Genomic DNA, 18,633 nt, shown 5'->3' with positions numbered 1-18,633 from the left:
CAGAAACTTAAACGGTGTTTATGTGTTTTTCATGAAAATGTAGACTACAGTGTAAATTTAGAGTATAGTCGTAGTTTAAGGCAAAGGAAGGGCTGAAATCATTGCAAGAGAAAAGCTGGAACTATAATTTCACAGGTGTGTAAAATTCTGTTAGCTGGGGCACTTTCCATGATTGTACCAGCACAGCTTGAGATCTAAACATTCATTTCAGTTTAAAAAATGAAATTAAATAGACCATTCCATGGAAGATATCAGCTTTCAAATGACTGTGATGAGCATAAACACAGGCTTTGGGCTAGCTATTAAGATTAAAGTAAAAGTCACCTGAACAAAACTGGACATAACAAAGGTGGTGGGGGAGGAAAACAGCCAGTCCAAAACACTGCCCTTCAAAAGCTATTGAAAAGGACCTAGTCCTTAGTGTTTCTCTAAAATACTCAACACACCAAGGCAAGGATTTAATTTACAGCACTTGTAGCACTCTCTAGTTCTCAATCTCATAAATCTCTCTGGAATGGGAAGACAGCATTATCCTTATTTTTTAGATAAGGAACTGGTTTATCAGCTTCCTCTCAGTGAGAGGCAGAGCCTGGAGGAATTTGGCTAGGATGCAGGTACCTCAAGTTGAGGGCAAACATTTGAAATGGCCTCAGTATGTGATCTATTGTGAGGACCTGATACTCAAAAAAAACAATTTCAAGTCATAAATAAGTTTTTGACCAGCGTAATTATGCAAAAGTCTTGTGTCTTCTCTCCCTGCTTTGTGGGAGATGCAGCTCTCGCAGAACTGTGCCCCCCTTTTTAATCTGCCCCCTGGTCAAAGACTGAAAGAACTTCATTGGAGCTCTCGTATTAAAAATTATTTATTTAGTGATCTGTACATGGGATAAAGCAGGGCCTCATACAGACCTTCAAAAATCAAGTAAAAACATAAATACATATTTTCTTACAAAAATGGGATTTACAAAATATACATACTGCACTTGTCTTACACTTTTAAAATCTTTTTCTTCCACGTGCACATTATAAAAGACAAAACCCCAAGCCCTGCACGTTTGAAATCAGATCTACCGAAGTTGGCTGATAGGCCCATTCCTCATGGCCAGACTACTGGTACACTCTCCGCAGCAGTCTGAGGGGTTTTTTTTAATTTTACATTTCATTCCAGACACTTTTCCCCCTAAAAATGAAGAGCAGCTATAGGGTGGGAGAGTTGCTAAAAATCCACAATTTCATACTTTGTCCTTAGGCAAGAATATACACGCACACATATACTTATAAAAACAACCCTTCAGTGAATATAAAGGTAAAGTAGTATGCAAAAAATAAAATATGAACAAGTCAACAAAAAATTGAGAATAGAAAAAAATCTGTCACATTTCAAAAAGACGATGATGCATCTGATGATTTCTGAATGTCTTTCCTTCCAAGACATGATCACTGGAAACATAACCAGCTCTGTTTTAGGTAAAACGAGAAGGCCCCTCACTTGCAGCAACTGTTTGCTTTTAAATCTCAGTCCCCTCCCGCACCACAAGTCATTGCTATGCAGTTCAGGGAACTTGAGGAGCCTGCAAAGGGTCCATCGCGAGTCAAAAGGATTCATCCTGTCCCCAGAAGCCAGCTGTGTATTGACCCTACCTGCAGTGAGCTCACTGCAAAGCAGGAGACAAAGCAGGTTTATGGGAAAGAAAGAAAAAAACAAAGTTGTATCTTTACATTACATCTTTTAATGGCTCTTGTTTTGGCAGGTGCCAGTTATGTTCTTCTTGCCCTCTAAGTCTTGCATTTCCTTCAGCTTAGAAATGGCAGAAATGACGGGAATGACAGGAAAACATCCTGCCTCCTCCTTTTTTCGTAAACTGGATTTTGGTTTCTGTTCTGCAAGCTTCTCACATCCAAGAGTGAACCTCGACTATTTTTATTAGTCTGCCCATAAAAATCGATCTCATGCTTATGCCTTTCTACATAGAAGATATGTCTCCTTCCCCTTTTGTCTTCTAGAACAAAGGGGGAAAAGCCTTCTGCTGAAAAGCAACAAGTCATTTATTTTCAGAGTATGGTACAGCAGCCCTCTCCTTCCCCACAGAAGCAAGAACAACAGGCTGAGGGCCGACTTCGAAACAATTACAACAGGTATCACCGAGGTAAAAAGGGACTTGAGTGGAGAGAACAGAGGCATCTCCCCAGCACACGATCCGGGCGTTAGCTGGGTGTGCAATACTCACGTGATTGCTCCGCCGAGCTGGAAGGAGCAGGCAGTGAGCTCAGGCTCGGAGCTGCTCTGTGCTGCAGTTCGACCTCAGCAATTCAGAGACCGTTTGGCTACTTCTCAGCACGGGCAGCTCAACAGATCTGGTCGTTTCTCTCTCACCACCGTCCAAAGCAAGGCAGGATGGTTTTAGTGGGGTTAGGGTTGTTTTTCCTGCACAGGGATAGGAGGTAAGAGAAGTATGGGACTTCTTGAGAGTGAAGGACTTTCGCATCCCAGCAGCAGCCTCTTTTTTGTGCTTTTCCACTTAGCTGGGCATAAGCACTACTTGGCATAGTCCATCTTAACCTTTATGCAAAGGTTATTTTTTTCCAAACCCTCTAGGAGGATTAAAAGTTTGGAAACCCTCCCTTCCTCCCTCTTCAGGGAGCCACTGCTGTCTCTTCTGCCGAGTATCACTCGTGTTGTTTGTGTGTGTGTGGTCAGAGGGGACGAGGATCTCATACCGCAGTCTCGCCTTTACTGCCGGTGCTGAGTCTGTGGTAAAAGCGTCGCCAGGACTGCAGGGTTTTGCCCGACCAGATCCAGAAGCCAGTCGTGATGCCAACAATCATTGTCATGAGGTACTTGATCATGAAGACAGTGAAGTCTGGGCTCATAGGGGCAAAGTGACTGGGACAGGGCACAGCATAGGTTTTGCAGGTCTGGAGGAGCCATGTCTTCTCCCAGGTGCCACGGAAGGCCTGCTCATAGAAATAACAAGCAAGGACAATGGTAGCAGGTACTGTGTAGAGGACACTGAAGACGCCAATACGCACCATCAGCTTCTCCAGTTTCTCTGTCTTGGTGCCATCATGCTTCATGATGGTGCGGATGCGAAACAAGGACACAAAGCCAGCAAGCAAGAAGGAAGTGCCAATGAAGAGATACACAAACAAGGGAGCCAGCACAAAGCCCCGCAGCGAGTCCACGCTGTATATACCCACATAACACACCCCACTGAGTACGTCCCCATCCACCTGCCCCATGGCCAAGATGGTGATGGTTTTGACAGCAGGCACAGCCCAGGCAGCAAGGTGGAAATACTGGGAGTTGGCCTCAATGGCCTCATGGCCCCACTTCATGCCAGCAGCCAGGAACCAGGTGAGGGACAAGATGACCCACCAGATGGAGCTGGCCATGCCAAAAAAGTAGAGGATCATGAAGAGGATGGTGCAGCCTTCTTTCTTGGTGCCTTGGGCCACGGTGCGGTAGCCATCCTCAGAAAAGCGCTCCAGACAAACCACTCGCTCCTCCAGCAAGAAACCTGCTGCGTAGGCCACTGCCACCATGAAGTAGCAACCGGAGAGGAAGATGATGGGCCGCTCTGGGTAGCTGAAACGGCGCATGTCCACCAGGTAAGTGAGCACAGTGAAGAGGGTGGAGGCACAGCAGAGCACAGACCACACACCCACCCACAGACGGGCAAATCGCACCTCAGCTTCTTTAAAGTACATGAGCCCGTTGGGCCGGCTTGGCTCACATGGAGCACCGCAGTCCCGCTCCCCCAGGAACCGGTAGCCCAAGTAAGGTGGTACTTTGAGTTGCCTGGGACAGGAGAAGGAGAAGCCGGATGGGGGCTGCGGCGGGGTGAGGAAGTCCGGAAGGTAGCCAGCCGTGGGGTGGGCCGTAGCCCCCCGGCCTGCTGCTCCGCCAGGCGCTGGCGGGGCATCAGACGTGTTCTGGCCCACGCAGATCTCGCCCGCACCGTGGACGGGGAAGTTCTCGCAGCGGAGCCGCTCTGGCCACTGAAAGCCGAACTTGTTCATGAGGGCCTCGCAGCCCTGGCGGGCCCGCTCGCAAAGAGAACGGCAGGGTGGGATGGCCTGCTCCAAGACGGTGCAGACTGGCGCGTACATTGAGCAGAGGAAGAACTTGAGCTCAGTGGAGCACTGCACCTTGACCAGTGGGTAGAACTGATGCACTTCCAGTCCCGCGTCCTCCTGGTTAGTGTGGCCCAGCAGGTTGGGCAGGATGGTCTGGTTGTAGGCGATATCCGTGCACAGCGGGATAGAGATGGGCTGGCAGAAGCCGTGGTCCGGCACGGAGATGCCCTTCTCGCCGTGCTGCGCGGCCACGCCCGCGTGAGTCCCCAGCAGAGCGACTAACAGCGCGGCCAGACCCAGCAAGGGACAGCCGGCAGCGGCCGCTCCTCCGCCGCGTTCCCCTCTTCCTTCAGCCCGCATCGCCGGAGCGGTCGAGGAGCTGCGTGAATCCTTCAGAGCCGGGCGGTGCAATGCCCCAGGGGCATGAGGGTGCCACCCAAAGAGTAGCAGTAGGGTCCCTTCCAAGGGGTAGGAGCGCGGTGACGGGAGGAACGTGGCTCCGCGCTGAACCTCCGCGACTGTCTTCCTCGGCGCCGAAGGGTCGGTGCTGGCACAGCGGCAGCGCTTCACTCGGCGAAAGTTTGTGGAGTTGCTCTCGCCAGAGAAGGCGGCAGCGAGACAAGAGAGGAGCGCGTAGCCCAGCGACGTCTTCGGCCAGCTCCGCGCAGAGACGCGTAGTGGCGGACGAGGTGGTGGCGATGCTCCCCGGCCGGCCGCGCGGTCCCGGAGACGGAGATTTAGGTTACGGCTAAATGGATTATTACCGCGCCCGGCTGAGCTGTGTATTTTACTCCGGGGCTTAAATAACTTTTAAAATCCAATTACTGCGCGATCCTGCCCGCGGCTCGACTAGGCTCTGCTCCCGGCGGGCGCCGCTGCGGGCTGTGTGTCCGGGGCAGCTGCACGCCTCCCGCCTGGCCCGGCCTGGCTCCGCCCGCACCGCCGCTCCCGGCCCACGGCTACCGCCGCACAAAAAAAAAAAAAAAGGAAAAGGGAAAAAAAAAAAAAAGACAAGAAAAAAGACACATATAGGAGCGAGCGCGGCCCCGCCCCCGCCGCCGGCCCATTCACTAACCGCAGCAGGGGCGGGGCCGTGCGGCGCCCCATGGCAAATCGGCGCGGGGGGGCGGGGCAGGGGCGGAGCCCGCGTCGGGGGTGCACACAAAGTTGCTAACAACTTTTGTCCGGTCCCCGCCGGGCCCCCTGCTCTGCTCCCCCTCGCCTTGTGGGGCGGAGCCGAGAAGGGCGGGGGAGCCCAGTCACTGCGTCCAGGGTGGCCCGAGCACGCTAAAATTAACTGCCTGCTTTCTGAACAGGCTTTGAAAATGCAAACAGCTGCCCGTGCCCAGAGTTATTAAAAAAAGGATAAAAAAAACACACCCCGAGTACTTTTGCAGAATGAGCCGATAGCGTGGTCGGGATGTTCGTGTCTGTGCACCGTCGCTTCTCCCCGCCGTGGGGAGTTTGGTTTGTTATCACAGTATGACCGTTGCTTTTTGCTGGCAGAATAAACGCTTTATTCATGCAGCTCTGAGCTGTAGGTGGGAGAAGGCGGTTGGGTTTTTTTTTGTTTGTTTTGGTTTGGTTTTTGTTTTGTTTTGTTTTTAACGTCCAGTGTTACTTAAATGAAGAGAAATTTTACATCCCATCTGCACTGCTGCAGCTCCTGCAGGTTTTAAGAAAAGCAGCAGTTCCTCTGTGGAAGTTCCCAGCCTGCCTACAAGGGAGAAAATGGCATAGGTCCTCGGCAGAGCAGAAAGGATATCCTTTTTCTTCACAGTGGCCCAAGAGCCTGTAGTCAAAGACAAGCTTGGGCTAGGTATTATTCAACCTACCTCATCCCTCCTTTTGAGGACAGAGGTTGTCTGAATTGTACTGTTCAAATTCTTACCTTTAGTCATTTACTTGGAATTGTGCTCCTGTTAGGGACTAAGCAAATGCACCAATCTGCACCGTACTCTTAGGCAGTTCTGGAGAGCAGAGTTTGGCTCAGTGAACTCAAACAGTTGTTGGGCAAATGCTTCCCATATCCTCTCCTGCTCATGAACAATGTGTCCCCATGCCAGTAAGACTATGGAGCTGCAGCTTTTGTTAAGAGTAGTTAGCAAGTATAAACATGTTTGCTAAAATAAATTTACTCCTTTAAAAGTGGACATGTTTTTAAAAATAATACTGTGGTCTCTGGTATGTTTATGGGCAAGACTAGCTACTTGCGGCTGCAATAGCTGCCTCTGGAAAAGAAATGTCTTCATTCTTATTTGTAAGCTGTTTGAGAGTGCCTTAGAGGGACAGGAGGTTTTCAGTTTGTTATCTGAATTCTTTATATACCTAATGACTGAGCAGGTTTTTTGTGATGGTTTTTACCTAAATAACCTCCTACAGTGCAAACTTACATGAAGCTTATCTACTCTATTGTTTTTTTCTTTGGTTGTTGGTAACCTTCAAAGTGATTATTCTTTCTAGCTATTTCTTTCTATTTTTCCCCCCTCCCATCCCATCTTTCTGTAACACTACATGAGCTGTTGAGTCACCTTTCTGTAATAATCACCTTAAAGCCTTTATTTTTCACTTTGGCTTTCATGACTGTCTTCATCTGCGTGGCATTTTGTGATATTTACTACAAAAAACATTGCATGAAAGGAGGTTTCACTGTCGGGAAACAACAATGAAGAGAAAGTAAGGCAACTGCAAATTTTCTTCCCCAGGCATTGCTCATTCTGTATGTAAAGAAACAAGCTCAGAGCTAATAAAATTGTATTACAAGAAACTATCTCCCAGCAATAGGGAGAGAGTGACGGAAACTATTCAGAGTAAGGAATGTCAAACAAAGCGGCAATGCTTTAACCGGGTATTTATTTACAAGACAGGGCAGATGTCATCAGTGGTTCCCTCTGATTTTCCACTGGTTGCATTTGTTAGAGTCATTCATCTGAACCATGGTGCAAACTGAAAGATGACTGGGAGCTCTGGTATATGGTATAAAAGCAGTATGACTCTGTAACACTTATGATGAATCAGAGTGAAGCAAAAGGAAAAAAAAAAAACAAGTGAAGGGCTAGGCAGGAGGGAAGAAGGCAGGAAAGCTGTATTCTCAATCATTTCTTATGGGGATAAAAAGATAGTAAACTTATCACATGGAATGATGCTGCCAGATGGCCTGAATGTGCAACAGAAATTACTAATATGAGAGTCTCTTGTGTCTATTAATAAATTGCAAGTTTTTTCTCCCTGTTGAGACTCACTGGGAGATGAGGGCTTGTCATCGAGAGAAGCAATGACAGTCTCAAAACGGCAGATTACAGCCTGAGAAAATCCTGGGTTCCTAAGTCAGTCTAAGACATCCTGACAGCTTTCAGGTGACAGTGGGGAAAAAAAGAGAAAACTACAGGATTCTGGAATGCAGGTTACTCCAAAACATCCAGAACCTCTGTAAGCACCATCAGTCATGTTTCAAAAATCAGCAAACAGATGCTCATCTCCTGTTTTTATCTCAATATAAATTCATGAGTGGTAGCCTGAAAAATTACTTAAATTTTCTTACAACAGGAGGGATTCTCATCAGCACATAAGCATCAGCAGCCACCATTAGCCAGGTTATCAGCCACCCAGAACAAATGTGTTGGGCAAGACTTTGTAGCATCAGAGAAGTTGTCTGTTGTAATCACATAGCAGTTCAAAAGGTTTTCTCTAAAATTGCTAATGTTCTGAGTATACCACATGGCCTATCAGCAATAAACCTTCACAAGCAAAGTTCTGGCAAGTCTAAGATACCAGAATAAATTTACAGTTTCAGGTATTGGTACAACTCTGGAGCTGTCTTACTAGATGACTGTGTTTAGGGAGGAATAGCTGGGAACAATTATCTGTCTTTTTACACATTTAAAAATAAATCCATTTCAACTTCCAAGCTAAGTCAGTGAGGAGCAGCAGCACCTCTATGCAATGTCCTTTACTGCTATTTTAAAGCTTTCTTAAGTGGTCCTAATATATTTTTCCTTGTTTCCAATCCCTTATAATAGAAAAGTCCTTCCATGAGGGGAGGGAAATAAAAACAAAACACCCCCTCCCCAACCCACCACTTGTTTTGGGTGCCTGAGGGTGAACATTTTTAGATTACCTGTTGCAAGGTTTCCAGTCCTTCTTGCCCTCCGAAGAACAAGGACCATCACTTCCCCCTTCTTCCACCAGGTCCTCCTGTGCCTCACCGGGTGTCTTGATAACTGGCTCCGCCAAAGCCTCGGTGCACAAATTGTGAGATTTGTCCTAGTTACATTTAGTAAACAACTCGCATGACATTTTTAACCTTAACAATCTGAAGCATACTTATGTACAGTCTTACATGATCAGGCAGGCTGTTGAGCTAAGAACATCAAAATTTGCACTCCCTAAAGCTTCCTGGGGAAAATGCCAGGAGCCTAGGGGGAAACGATGCATTTGCCTATTTTACATAACGATTTGCATAATTAGAAATAAAATAACTTCAGAGTCTTATATCTGCTTGCATTTCTATCGGTCTGATAGATTACTCTAAATTGCATCTTGTCTGAGCTCACCAAAGAAATCTAGTCTTTCTGTAACGAGGTGGGAGATCCTTGTATTTCACAAGCAGGGAGTGGGGAACATAAACCCCTGCCCCCCACCATGGAGCCTTAATTTGATATTAGATTGAAGACATAAGAAACTGATTGAAAAGAGCATATGGGGAGAGCACAAATGACAAAAGGAAGGAGACACTGCTGGAGGGGATATGGTTTCCCACGGTGAGAGAGGTAAAAGCTGTTTGCAGCATGGATTTGTAAGATAATTATTAGCTTATGAAGTTGTATCCCAAAGGATACAGGAAAACAGCACTACCTTCCACATTTATGATCAAATTGGGGAAAACGTGAGGAAACAAAGATGGGCTATCAGGCTGATTGCTTTCATCTGAGATCCATGAATAAGAAAACAAAAACCTGAAGTTATCTGCTCATCCTCATCTCCACTCAACAGTTCAGTGAGGACATCAGTTACATTTTAACCCTTGCATGACACTTTGAACTCCTTGCTTCTTTAAAGTAATTTTAATTTTCTGTCTCCCAGTTTTAGGTCTGCGGAGGCCCTTTGATATAAAATGCAGGCAATGCCTCCCTATTTCGCTTTCTTAAGTTAGGTCCTTTGCTGTCAGCAGTATTATCAGCCGTGCACTGTCATCATTCTGTCTGGGTGCAGTAACAATGCAGTATGAAGAAGGGAAGCTTACGGAGACAGTGGGAAAAGATAACACTCGTGTCTACTGTCCTCTTTCCATTGGTGGAGAAGGTCCTGCTCTGAGAATCTGGATGTTGCATAGGCACAAATTTATTTTCTGACTTTTAAAGTGTTGAAAGATGCTTCTGTCTTGGCATGGTGCTTGGACACTTTCCAGACTAAGTAGCTGATCATGGCCAATTCAATATACACTGGAATATATGACATACCAGTTTGGGCAGTAGCAGCAGCAAAACCACTTGAGGTGGAGCTGGAAGTGTCTCCCTGGGCCAGCCACCTTCTCTCAAAGGCTGCAGGAGTACCAGCCTCATGAATGCTTCAGCTTACCTGAGCTTCTCAAAGTGCCTGTGAAAATGACTCACAGATCTGCAAAGGTCTCTGGCAGAGTTACTCCTTGCTTTATAACCCTAGAAGCACTACAGATCAAACAAAAATAAATGTACACATCCCTGGTTGCTCTCCCCACTGTGGAATGTTTTTCAGGGATTTGGCTAGTATCTTTTTGTGGTTCTAGGTTCCCTTTCCAGAACTATAATCCTCCAAATCACTATGAATCATTTAGACAATCTGGACTCTCTGTCACATGTCCCTTTTCCCTCCAAACCCGGTGGTTTTGTTCCTTCTGTGTAATTCCTACTTCATTTTCTGAAGCTGAAGACAAGTGCGCCTGACCTCTAAGTCCTTCCTGAATTAACTGCACAATTACAAAGCCCATCTGTCTCCAAGATCATCCAGTCCAACCTAGCACCCAGCCCTATCCAGTCAACTAGACCATGGCACTAAGTGCTTCATCCAGTCTTTTCTAGAATACATCCAGGGACGGTGACTCCACTACCTCCCTAGGCAGCCCATTTCCAATGGCAAATCACTCTCTCAGGCAAGAACTCCCTCCTAACATCCAGCCTATACTTCCCCTGGCACAATTTGTGGCTGTGTCCCCTTGTTCTGTTGCTGGCTGCCTGGGAAAAGAGGCCAACCCCCACCTGGCTACAACCTCCCTTCAAGTAGTTGTAGAAAGTAATGAGGTCACCCCTGAGCCTTCTCTTCTCCAGGCTAAACAATCCCAGCTCCCTCAGCCTCTCCTCATAGGGTTTGTGTTCCAGGCCTTTCACCAGCTTCATTGCCCTTCTCTGAACAATTCAGTGAAAACCAGCCAAGTTTCTCCTATTTGTGCATGAATTGCCCATCTCATTGCAGATGGTGGCACACTGAATTACATGTTGCTTCCAGCACTGGGGTTCATGTGGGCAGTGACTGGTTGCTCTGATTATTCTCCTGATGATACCCTTTGATTGTGAGGAATAGAGTGCCCTAATGCATTGTGCTATGTGTTTTGTCATTTAGCCCAACCTTGTTTCATTTTTGTCTTTCTGTAGACTCACCTATTTGAGATTGTATCTTACATCCTCTTTAATGCATAGATTGGAGGCTGTACTTGCCCTGTTTGAGTTAAAGGTAAGGTTTCACTTGCTTCACTGAAAACAGAGCAGGATACCCATCAAAGCCTCAAACTCTGTTTATGTAGGAAGAAGAACTGGATTTAGCCCAAAATAAGACATGGGAAAGGCCCATTATATCGTTTAGCCCTTGCTATTACATGTGCTAGTGGATAATTAGTCTAATTTTAAATATCTTGACTAACAGGACTATTGCTGTCTCTCTTGGGACATGGTTCTGCCATTCAGTGATCATATTGGCAGAAAGCCACTGCCTGATGTTCAAACAAATGGTTTATCTTTGCTTGATTAAGACTCAATAAAGATGAATGCAGCCTCCAGAAATACATTGTTTCCAAAGCGTCGAAAACAAGGGAAGAGCTGGTATTCAGTACAGAATTTGCCAGATGTCTAAAGAGGCTGAGGAATTCCTAAGCCCCTGTTTACAAAATCCCCTCTCCACCTCCTGTGAATGCTTAAATTACCAGTCACTACTGCCATCCTATGTTTGGGGTGAAATTTCCTTAGCTGACTCGACTTCCAAAATTGGATTGGAAAGAGAAACAAACATTTTCATTACTTTTATTTTCCCTCTTTCCAGTGGGCTTGCATGAATTAAGTCTTGTCATCCACAATTACAATTAAACTCTTAAATAGAATTGTTTCTTCCTTTGTTCCCAGTGGTGCCCTGGAGGCCCAGTTGCCACCCTGCTTCAAGGCTACATGGTTTGCTGTGCAGGGCTGCTGTACCTCTTCCAACCCTGGAGTTCAAGATGCTGCTGTATGGAGTATTTCCCTCTCCATAAGAGTCCCCAGGCAGTGGTGACCCCAACTGCATTTCAATACATCAGTGCTATTAGGGAAAAGGGGCCAGTATCTAGAGGCAGTTCTGCTGTGAACTGAGGCTGTGATGTTTGTGGATCAGCATTACACACTCTCTTTTACCTTTTTCAAACCACTCATTTCTAAACTGTGATTTGTGCCTCAGTGGCAGCCTGCATTTGCTGATCTGTCTTGGAGCTGGGACCAATGGTACTCTGAACGGTGCTAGAGATATTAAGCTGATTTCCTTCCATGGCGGGAAGTGAACCAGAAAGCAGTACTTCAAATAAGCTCCCTCCTCGTGGAGTCTCTGAAGGGAGTGGGGGCCCATTTTCTTAATTACATGTTCATTAGTATGTTTAGTGCTCTCCTCCCTCTCTTCCCCAAGCCCTGCCACCTGGGAGTTCCTGCTATGTTACTGGAAAGCCACAGAGGTTTATTTAAATACCACATAGTCAGATTGGAATGAAGAGCTATGAAGCGTCCCCTCTTTAATACTTTTGGAAATTATTTATGGGCTATGCTTCTTGCCTGCATAGAAGGTGCCTTCTGAGATTCCTGCAAGTCAATGCAGAAATAGCTGTTTGAATTGAGCAATAATTAGAAGCATATGGAGCAAAGCAAAGCATTAGAGAAATCCCATTCTGCTAAAGAAACACTGCTGTCTGAAATAGATTTCCGCTGCATGTAACATTTTCTCATAGGGGCTGAAAAGAAATAACATCATATGTCTGGTTTGCACCTACCAAAGCTGGGAAATTCAAAGTAATGTCTGTAATTCTGCGCTGAATTCACTCAAGTATTGCATGGTGTTTTCAACCCCTCAATTTGCCTGCACCGCAGTTACATTTTCTTTTCTAGACCTCAGAACAATGGAAGCTCAGCTTCTTTTTGTGAATGTTTATATATTTGTATTTAATTTTTTCCTCTCAGTCTTGGTTTCAGTGTTTGGGTTTCGTCATTTTTTTCCCCTAAAGGTTTTTAAAGGGCTGAGGAAATGCTTGAGACTTAAGACATGGTTAGAATCTTTTGTAATCCACAGGCTCAGTCTGGGGAAGGTACTCAGAGCTCTCAAATCCTAATTTGCTGCCAAATTCTTATGTGCTTGATGTGGTAGGTTGTTTCACTCCTGACTCCTAAAAATAGCAGGTCCTGCTGTCCTTGCTCCCACAGATCATTCCTTTGAGCTTAGAGATAACTGGAAACTCTCAACACCTCAAGGAGAAAGCTCAAATTTTAGCTCTCCTGTTTCTTATTTGCTTTGCTTACACAAGTGCAACTGGACGTGGTTTGCTCTGGGGCTTTTGTTGAACCATGTCGTTCAGGTCAGATGATTTTCTTTCAATGACTGTAAGTTACTGACCTGGTAGCCAGCCATAAAAACATACTTTGGCTGCTACATGTGTACAGTAAAGCCATGAGTTTAATGGTGAATTTACTTGTATTAATGCTGTATTTATTTCAATAGGCAGGGATTTATACTACAATGTAATGGGGTATCCACTAACCTTTTTTTTTAATGTTTTTAAATTACAAAGATACAAAATTTCTCTGAAAACATAATTATTGTAGGACTTTAAAACTCTCAAAGCATGTGCTGGTCAAGATTTTCTATAAACACCTGAAGGAGAAGTTCCTCTTAGGAAAAAAAATCCATTTTAAAGGAAAACTTAAAGTGGGCAGATTACTGTTTTCTTTCTGATGTGAGTGAGCAAGCATGTGCTGGGCTCAGCAAAGTCATGATGTGGTGTGCACCCTGAAGTGCTCTTTCTGACAGTGCTCAGGGCAGTTGTGCAATTCAGGCAGAGGCTGGTCTTGCCAGCGTGGCGAGGTGTAAGCGTCATAGCAGGATCTGTGGTGTAGGTGTAGAAAGTGATGCTGGGAGTGCAATAGGTGGTGTTCCTCTGTTTGACCTTGCCTCCCAACCCCGTGCTGTTGTACGTGCAGGCTTTTGCCTGAAGTGTGAAAATTGAAATTTCAATTACTGATAGCTGTTACAGGGCAGTTGAAGAAGATGAGTTCTTAATGCTGGTGTCTTTGCTGAATTACTACTGGTTTATTTTCCTAAATAAAACCGGTGGGCCAATATTAAAACAATGACTTTCTGCGCAAAGCAAACAAGTTTTCAAGTAGCACCTTAGAAGCTGCCCCACATAGTACATTGGTGATGGTGGAGGAGTGCTAATCCTGGAAACTGCATATGGACATTGATAGCATTTTGTGAAGATGAGTGATCTGTGGGAATTTTCAAGATGCTGTAAATTGTTTTTACCTGAATTTCAACGAGAGCCCCACCTCTAGGTGAAGCCAGCATTGTGCCAGTGGCTGCTGGTTAGGGAGGAAATAGGCCTCTGGATGGTGGTGTTGTTATTACCACCGTCATTACCAAAGTGCAGTGTTTTCCTAGACATAACAGTAAGAACATTTTCTACAAAGGAAGGTCTTATTAATGCAAATTCTCATTGTGGTAGGACAAGGAGACAGGGATGTTGACTCATGAAACAGTCAGTGGAAAGTGGGACAGCCAAAGTGGTGATTGTCCCCAGCTGGACCCCCTGCCCTGCACCAGGAATCACTCTTGAGCAAGGACATCAGCACTCAGCTCAAAGCCATTCTTAGGACTGTTGTGTGGCCCACCCTATTAGAGTTCATATTTGGCACTGACTTCATTCCCTTCTTTGGGCTGCAAAATGAGGCGATTCCCAAGGCCACATTACTCCTGGCCCAGAGATGCCAGCAGGAGGGTCAGCCACTTGTGTGGGAGTGGCAGGGCAAAGCCAGAGGGTGGGAGCTTTTGCAGTCATCTTATTTTCATCTGTCTGTGACTCAACATTATCCCAGACCACAATGGCCATTTTTTGAGTATAGTCTACATGTTCTGCAGATATGGTGAGTTTGGGCTCTCTGAAGCAACCTGAACAGCTGAGTTAATAGTTACTCACTAGCTTCCAAATTCACTCAAGAGTTTTCTAGAGAAAGGCTCTGTTTTCCACGTATTTCTAAAGCAACCATGCTTAAAACATCAGATTAGATTTTCTTCAAAAGCATATCTTAAAGCTGTTTGGGTTTAGTTGTTTTTGTTCTTTAAAGCACAACTGACTCTTCCTTTAAGATGCTCTCATGTTCTGGGTGCTCACCACCAGAGCTGTGTGTAGGAAGGAGAACCGCCCTGTTTCTGAGCTTCTTCTGAGGTGATCATCCACCTCAGTGAAGCTGCTTGCAAGCTGCAATTGATGCCAATCAGCTGAGACCGAGCAGAAGTGGTATTTTGCTAGATGAATTCCCAAGGATCTGAGGGCTGGTTTCCTAATAGGACCGGCTGCAAAAAGTCCAGAAGTGGATGAGGGTTTTTATAAACCTTTGTTACTGATTTTTTTTTTTTACACCTTGAAAAATACTGATTTGAAGTTGCCTTTGTTTGTTTGTTTGTTTGGGTTTTTTGTTACATTTTCATCAAAATTGCCTTGAAAATATTTTTTTGTTGAAAACTCTTTCAGGAAAATTCAACCTATTGGTAACATTTGGAGTAACCTCTTTTTGAAACATGATGGAAAAAAAAATACAATTAGGATAGGAGTTCATGTGTAAGCATTGTGGGGAAAAACCTAAAATATGCATCATCTTACTATTGTTTTTTTAAGACTTCAAAAAAGGGTGTACCTGATAGTGTCTTCCTGTGCATAAGCATACAGTTAAACAACAACAACAACAAAAAAAGGGGCCATTTTAAATGCAAAGGTGCTAAGTGTTTATCTCTATGAACAGAAACAGAAACAAAAGCAGAGTAAACTCAAATTGTATAGCTGCCAAGCCCAAGCACCCCTTTGACTGGAAGAGGAATTAGTGGTTTGCATAATCAAGCCTGGGGAGCTCATTTTGTCATGCTCAAAGGGACACGGTGGTGCAACAGTAGGGGTAGAGGGATCAGCAAGCACCAACAATGAGTTCCCCTCATTTTTTCAATGTAAGGCCTGAGTAGAGGAAATGCAAAGCTCTTATTTTTCTGCTCTCTCCATTAAAAAAAAAAAAAAGAAAAAGAAAAAAGAAAAATTAAGGGAAGATGAAAAGAGCAAAGCAGTAAAGAAGCCAGGTTGACACCTGTATCTGTGACAGCTCAGGCAAGGCAAAAAGTGGGAGAAGATCCTCTGGCAGCAATTTGAAACTGTTCCCCTTCCTGACTCAGAAGCTTTGACTGATGATGCAGGTTTGTGCTGCCATATGGTCAAGCATTTTGAAGAGCCAGCAAAGAGGTGCTCATGCCAGCACTGGGAAAAGGAAAGAAGCTGTCACCAGAAAACAAATCTCTGAGAGAGAGGAGCCATTAATACCGAATTTCGCTTCATGCTTCAGTGTCCTCTCTCAGCGTGGCACTGTGGGAAGGTGAGGCCTCGCTTGGCTGCCAGAGACGGCTGTGCCAAGCTGTGGTTAAAAAGGAGGGAAGGGCTTCTTAGAACCTCAGTGCTTAGTGCACAGACTGATGTTCTTACCGGGCCGTATTTTCCTCTTTATACACACTTTGACACCCTCTTTTTATTCACCCAAACCCCAGACTTGGTTTGTTATGAAGTGTCACATTTGTTCTCCCTGCAAAAGAGCAGTGGGAGCACCAGAAGGACAGGGTTTGTCTGATTTAAACTGCCACTGACACCTGAGGGGAGCAGAGCTCCCCAGCTCAGGCCTCTGGCAGTTCGGCTCCCCATTAACGTAAAGCAGCTCTAAGGCCAGGAAGTTAAGAGTTGTAGTGTCCACTGTGGGTGCCCACTTTCCCTTTTATTGCTTGGTACATTATGTTTCCAGCAGAGAAGAGTTTGTGTTTGTGTGTCTGCTCTGGTTGTGTTGGACCAAGCTGCCTACATGGAGCATGTGGATGGACTCCAGGGACAGAGCTGCGCTTCGCCTTAATAAGCTTCTCGCACCACATTAAAGATAAAAGGAGAAGGGAAATATTTATATTCTGACAAAGCAGCTCTTTCCTTTAGGCTCGTTTTATTTATTAGCTTGCTCTGTCCCTCTTTTGCAGTTTTTTTTTTCTTTGTTTCATTGCCTGTGCTCTCTTTTTCTTCCTTTTTTCACTAATTTCATCCCTGGGAGACAATGACAGCAAAACTTAAGAGTCACTGCCCAAGACATCAGATTCAAATTGTGCAATTCCCAGTTGATCACAACAACTTCCCCCAGTCTGTGTTTTTAAGACACACACACAAAAATTATTTATAGTGCTTAAACAATTGAATATATTACATTTGGTTTACTCAAGTGGCTTTAGCTGAAACTGTAGAAATAGGGTAAGTTGGGGTTTTGGAGGTTGTTGTTGTTTGGTTGGTTTTTATACATTGCAACACAGATGCTAAATATCCTCCCTTGTTTGTGTAGGCAGTGGAAACCATCATTCTTGTCTGAAGAAGCCCTTACTGAGGCATGACACAGCTACACTGAGACCTTTCTAACCTCATTCATCAAACACTTCCTTTCCTCTGAGGCCTTCTCCCGGGGGACCATTCATTTCCTTCAACCAATATGCCACATGAAAGGAATCTTGGGTAGATTCCTGTGTCTGAGTCTGGTCCCGAGTTTGTATAAAGGTTCAAGAAGACAGAGGAATGATAGGAATACAGGCAATATGTGGTATTCTTGTCCAGTCTGCTCTCTTGCTCCTTTTCACACGTTGCAGAAAATCGTGTACTGAATTGCAGTGTCAGGGGATGCCATTGTTCATGTTACATTTTTTTGTAGAACTTTTTTTTGTCTTGCCATAATCAGGTATCTCTGCCAAGAGTGAAAGATCAAACTTCAGAGAGTTGGTGTCCAGAAGCTTCACCTCACTGACGTTGTGTATCTGCCTGTTGTCACAGAATTGCAAAGTGTCTGCAAAGCACAGCCTTTACACCACCGCGGTTAAGTGGTGTAAATTGCAAATGCTGAATGAATGAATACACTGCAGCTGGCTGGGGGAGCCGGCTTGTTTTAAACATTCACAAACCCCTGCACATCCCTACTCCCCCACAGCTCTCCTCCCCACCCCCTCCAACTAACAAACGAAAAAAATCCCACCAAAAACAAAACCGGTGCCATAGCTCTGTTTCCACACTGATCAGGGATCAGGAAGGCAAAGGAATTTGTTAATTGATTTTTCTCCCTCCCATATCAGTTAATGAAGCCCATCTAGGGAGATGTGTGCTCTTCTCTCTTAATTAATCCTTTTCCTTTATCTCACAAATAACGGCAATAAAGCAATTAGCAAAGGATTTACAGGGTGTGGAGCAGTGAGAGATTCCTCTGGCCCCTTTGCAGCTCAAGCTGTTCAGTGCTGCTGCAATTCAGTCTCTCTCTGAAGGGATTTGTATCTCACACCCTCTGTGGTGTGGCTGCTGAGAGCTTGGCTTCCTCAAAATCTGAAACCCCCAGCTTGCTTTCTCCTAAAAGAGTTAACAACTTCGGTGCCAGTTCTTAGCAAAGGCTTCGGTGGGGGCAATGGCATCAGCCTTCAAACGTGACTGCCACTGCCTGCCAGTGGCGCCACCGCCTTCATAGCCTGTTGCTCCCAGAGAGGATGCAGTCAGGCAGGATGTGCTGAGCCGTACCAGCACCTCCATCCTTTCCCTCTTCTGGCCCTATCTCTCCCATTCCAGTCTATACACAGATTCTGCCTTCCAGCATGTCTTCAGTGACTAGTGGTTTAGTCCTCTCAGGCAGTTGAAAAGGAACATACCAAAGCTGTAAACCTCACAGGAGAACTACAAGAGGAGGGAACTGCCCTCTCCACACTGACAGTGAGTGATCAGATGGGTTTTGCCATTCTCCCTTCATGTTAGAGCTCACCTGAACAACTATCTCCAAACTCACTGACAGAACTGCCCTGATGGCAGATGCATTTTGTGGAAAGGGTCTCAGATGCACAGTGGCGGGGGATGTGGTGGCTGAGAAGGCAGCATGGGATATTCACATCCTGACAAGGCATCTGCTTTTGTGCCTAGCTGCTCAAGTTACCCTTTGTCAGCATCTGCCCAAAAGTGTTTCCCTTCCCTTTAGTTGTGTAGGTGAGTCCTGG

General features: G+C 45.4%; 1 protein-coding gene across 1 annotated transcript; it reads right to left on the bottom strand.

Moving 5' to 3' along the window:
• Positions 1–845: 845 nt before the first annotated feature.
• FZD7 (frizzled class receptor 7) lies at positions 846–5,158 on the bottom strand. Its single transcript, XM_064160861.1, has 2 exons — positions 2,229–5,158; positions 846–1,655 (listed from the first exon to the last, which is right to left on the bottom strand). The coding sequence occupies exon 1, from the start codon at positions 4,435–4,437 to the stop codon at positions 2,713–2,715; it is 1,725 nt and encodes a 574-aa protein (XP_064016931.1). The 5' UTR covers positions 4,438–5,158; the 3' UTR covers positions 846–1,655; positions 2,229–2,712.
• Between the last annotated feature and the right edge of the window lie 13,475 nt (positions 5,159–18,633).

This window comes from Pogoniulus pusillus, chromosome 2 (assembly GCF_015220805.1).
Source record: "Pogoniulus pusillus isolate bPogPus1 chromosome 2, bPogPus1.pri, whole genome shotgun sequence".
NCBI lineage: Eukaryota > Metazoa > Chordata > Aves > Piciformes > Lybiidae > Pogoniulus > Pogoniulus pusillus.
The sequence above is the reverse complement of the archived record's forward strand: the minus strand, read 5'-3'. Positions and strand labels throughout refer to the sequence as shown.

What these genes read in the sequence shown, in the direction of transcription:
- FZD7 (XM_064160861.1), bottom strand. Translation starts at nt 4,437, where the DNA reads ATGCGGGCTGAAGGAAGAGGGGAACGCGGCGGAGGAGCGGCCGCTGCC.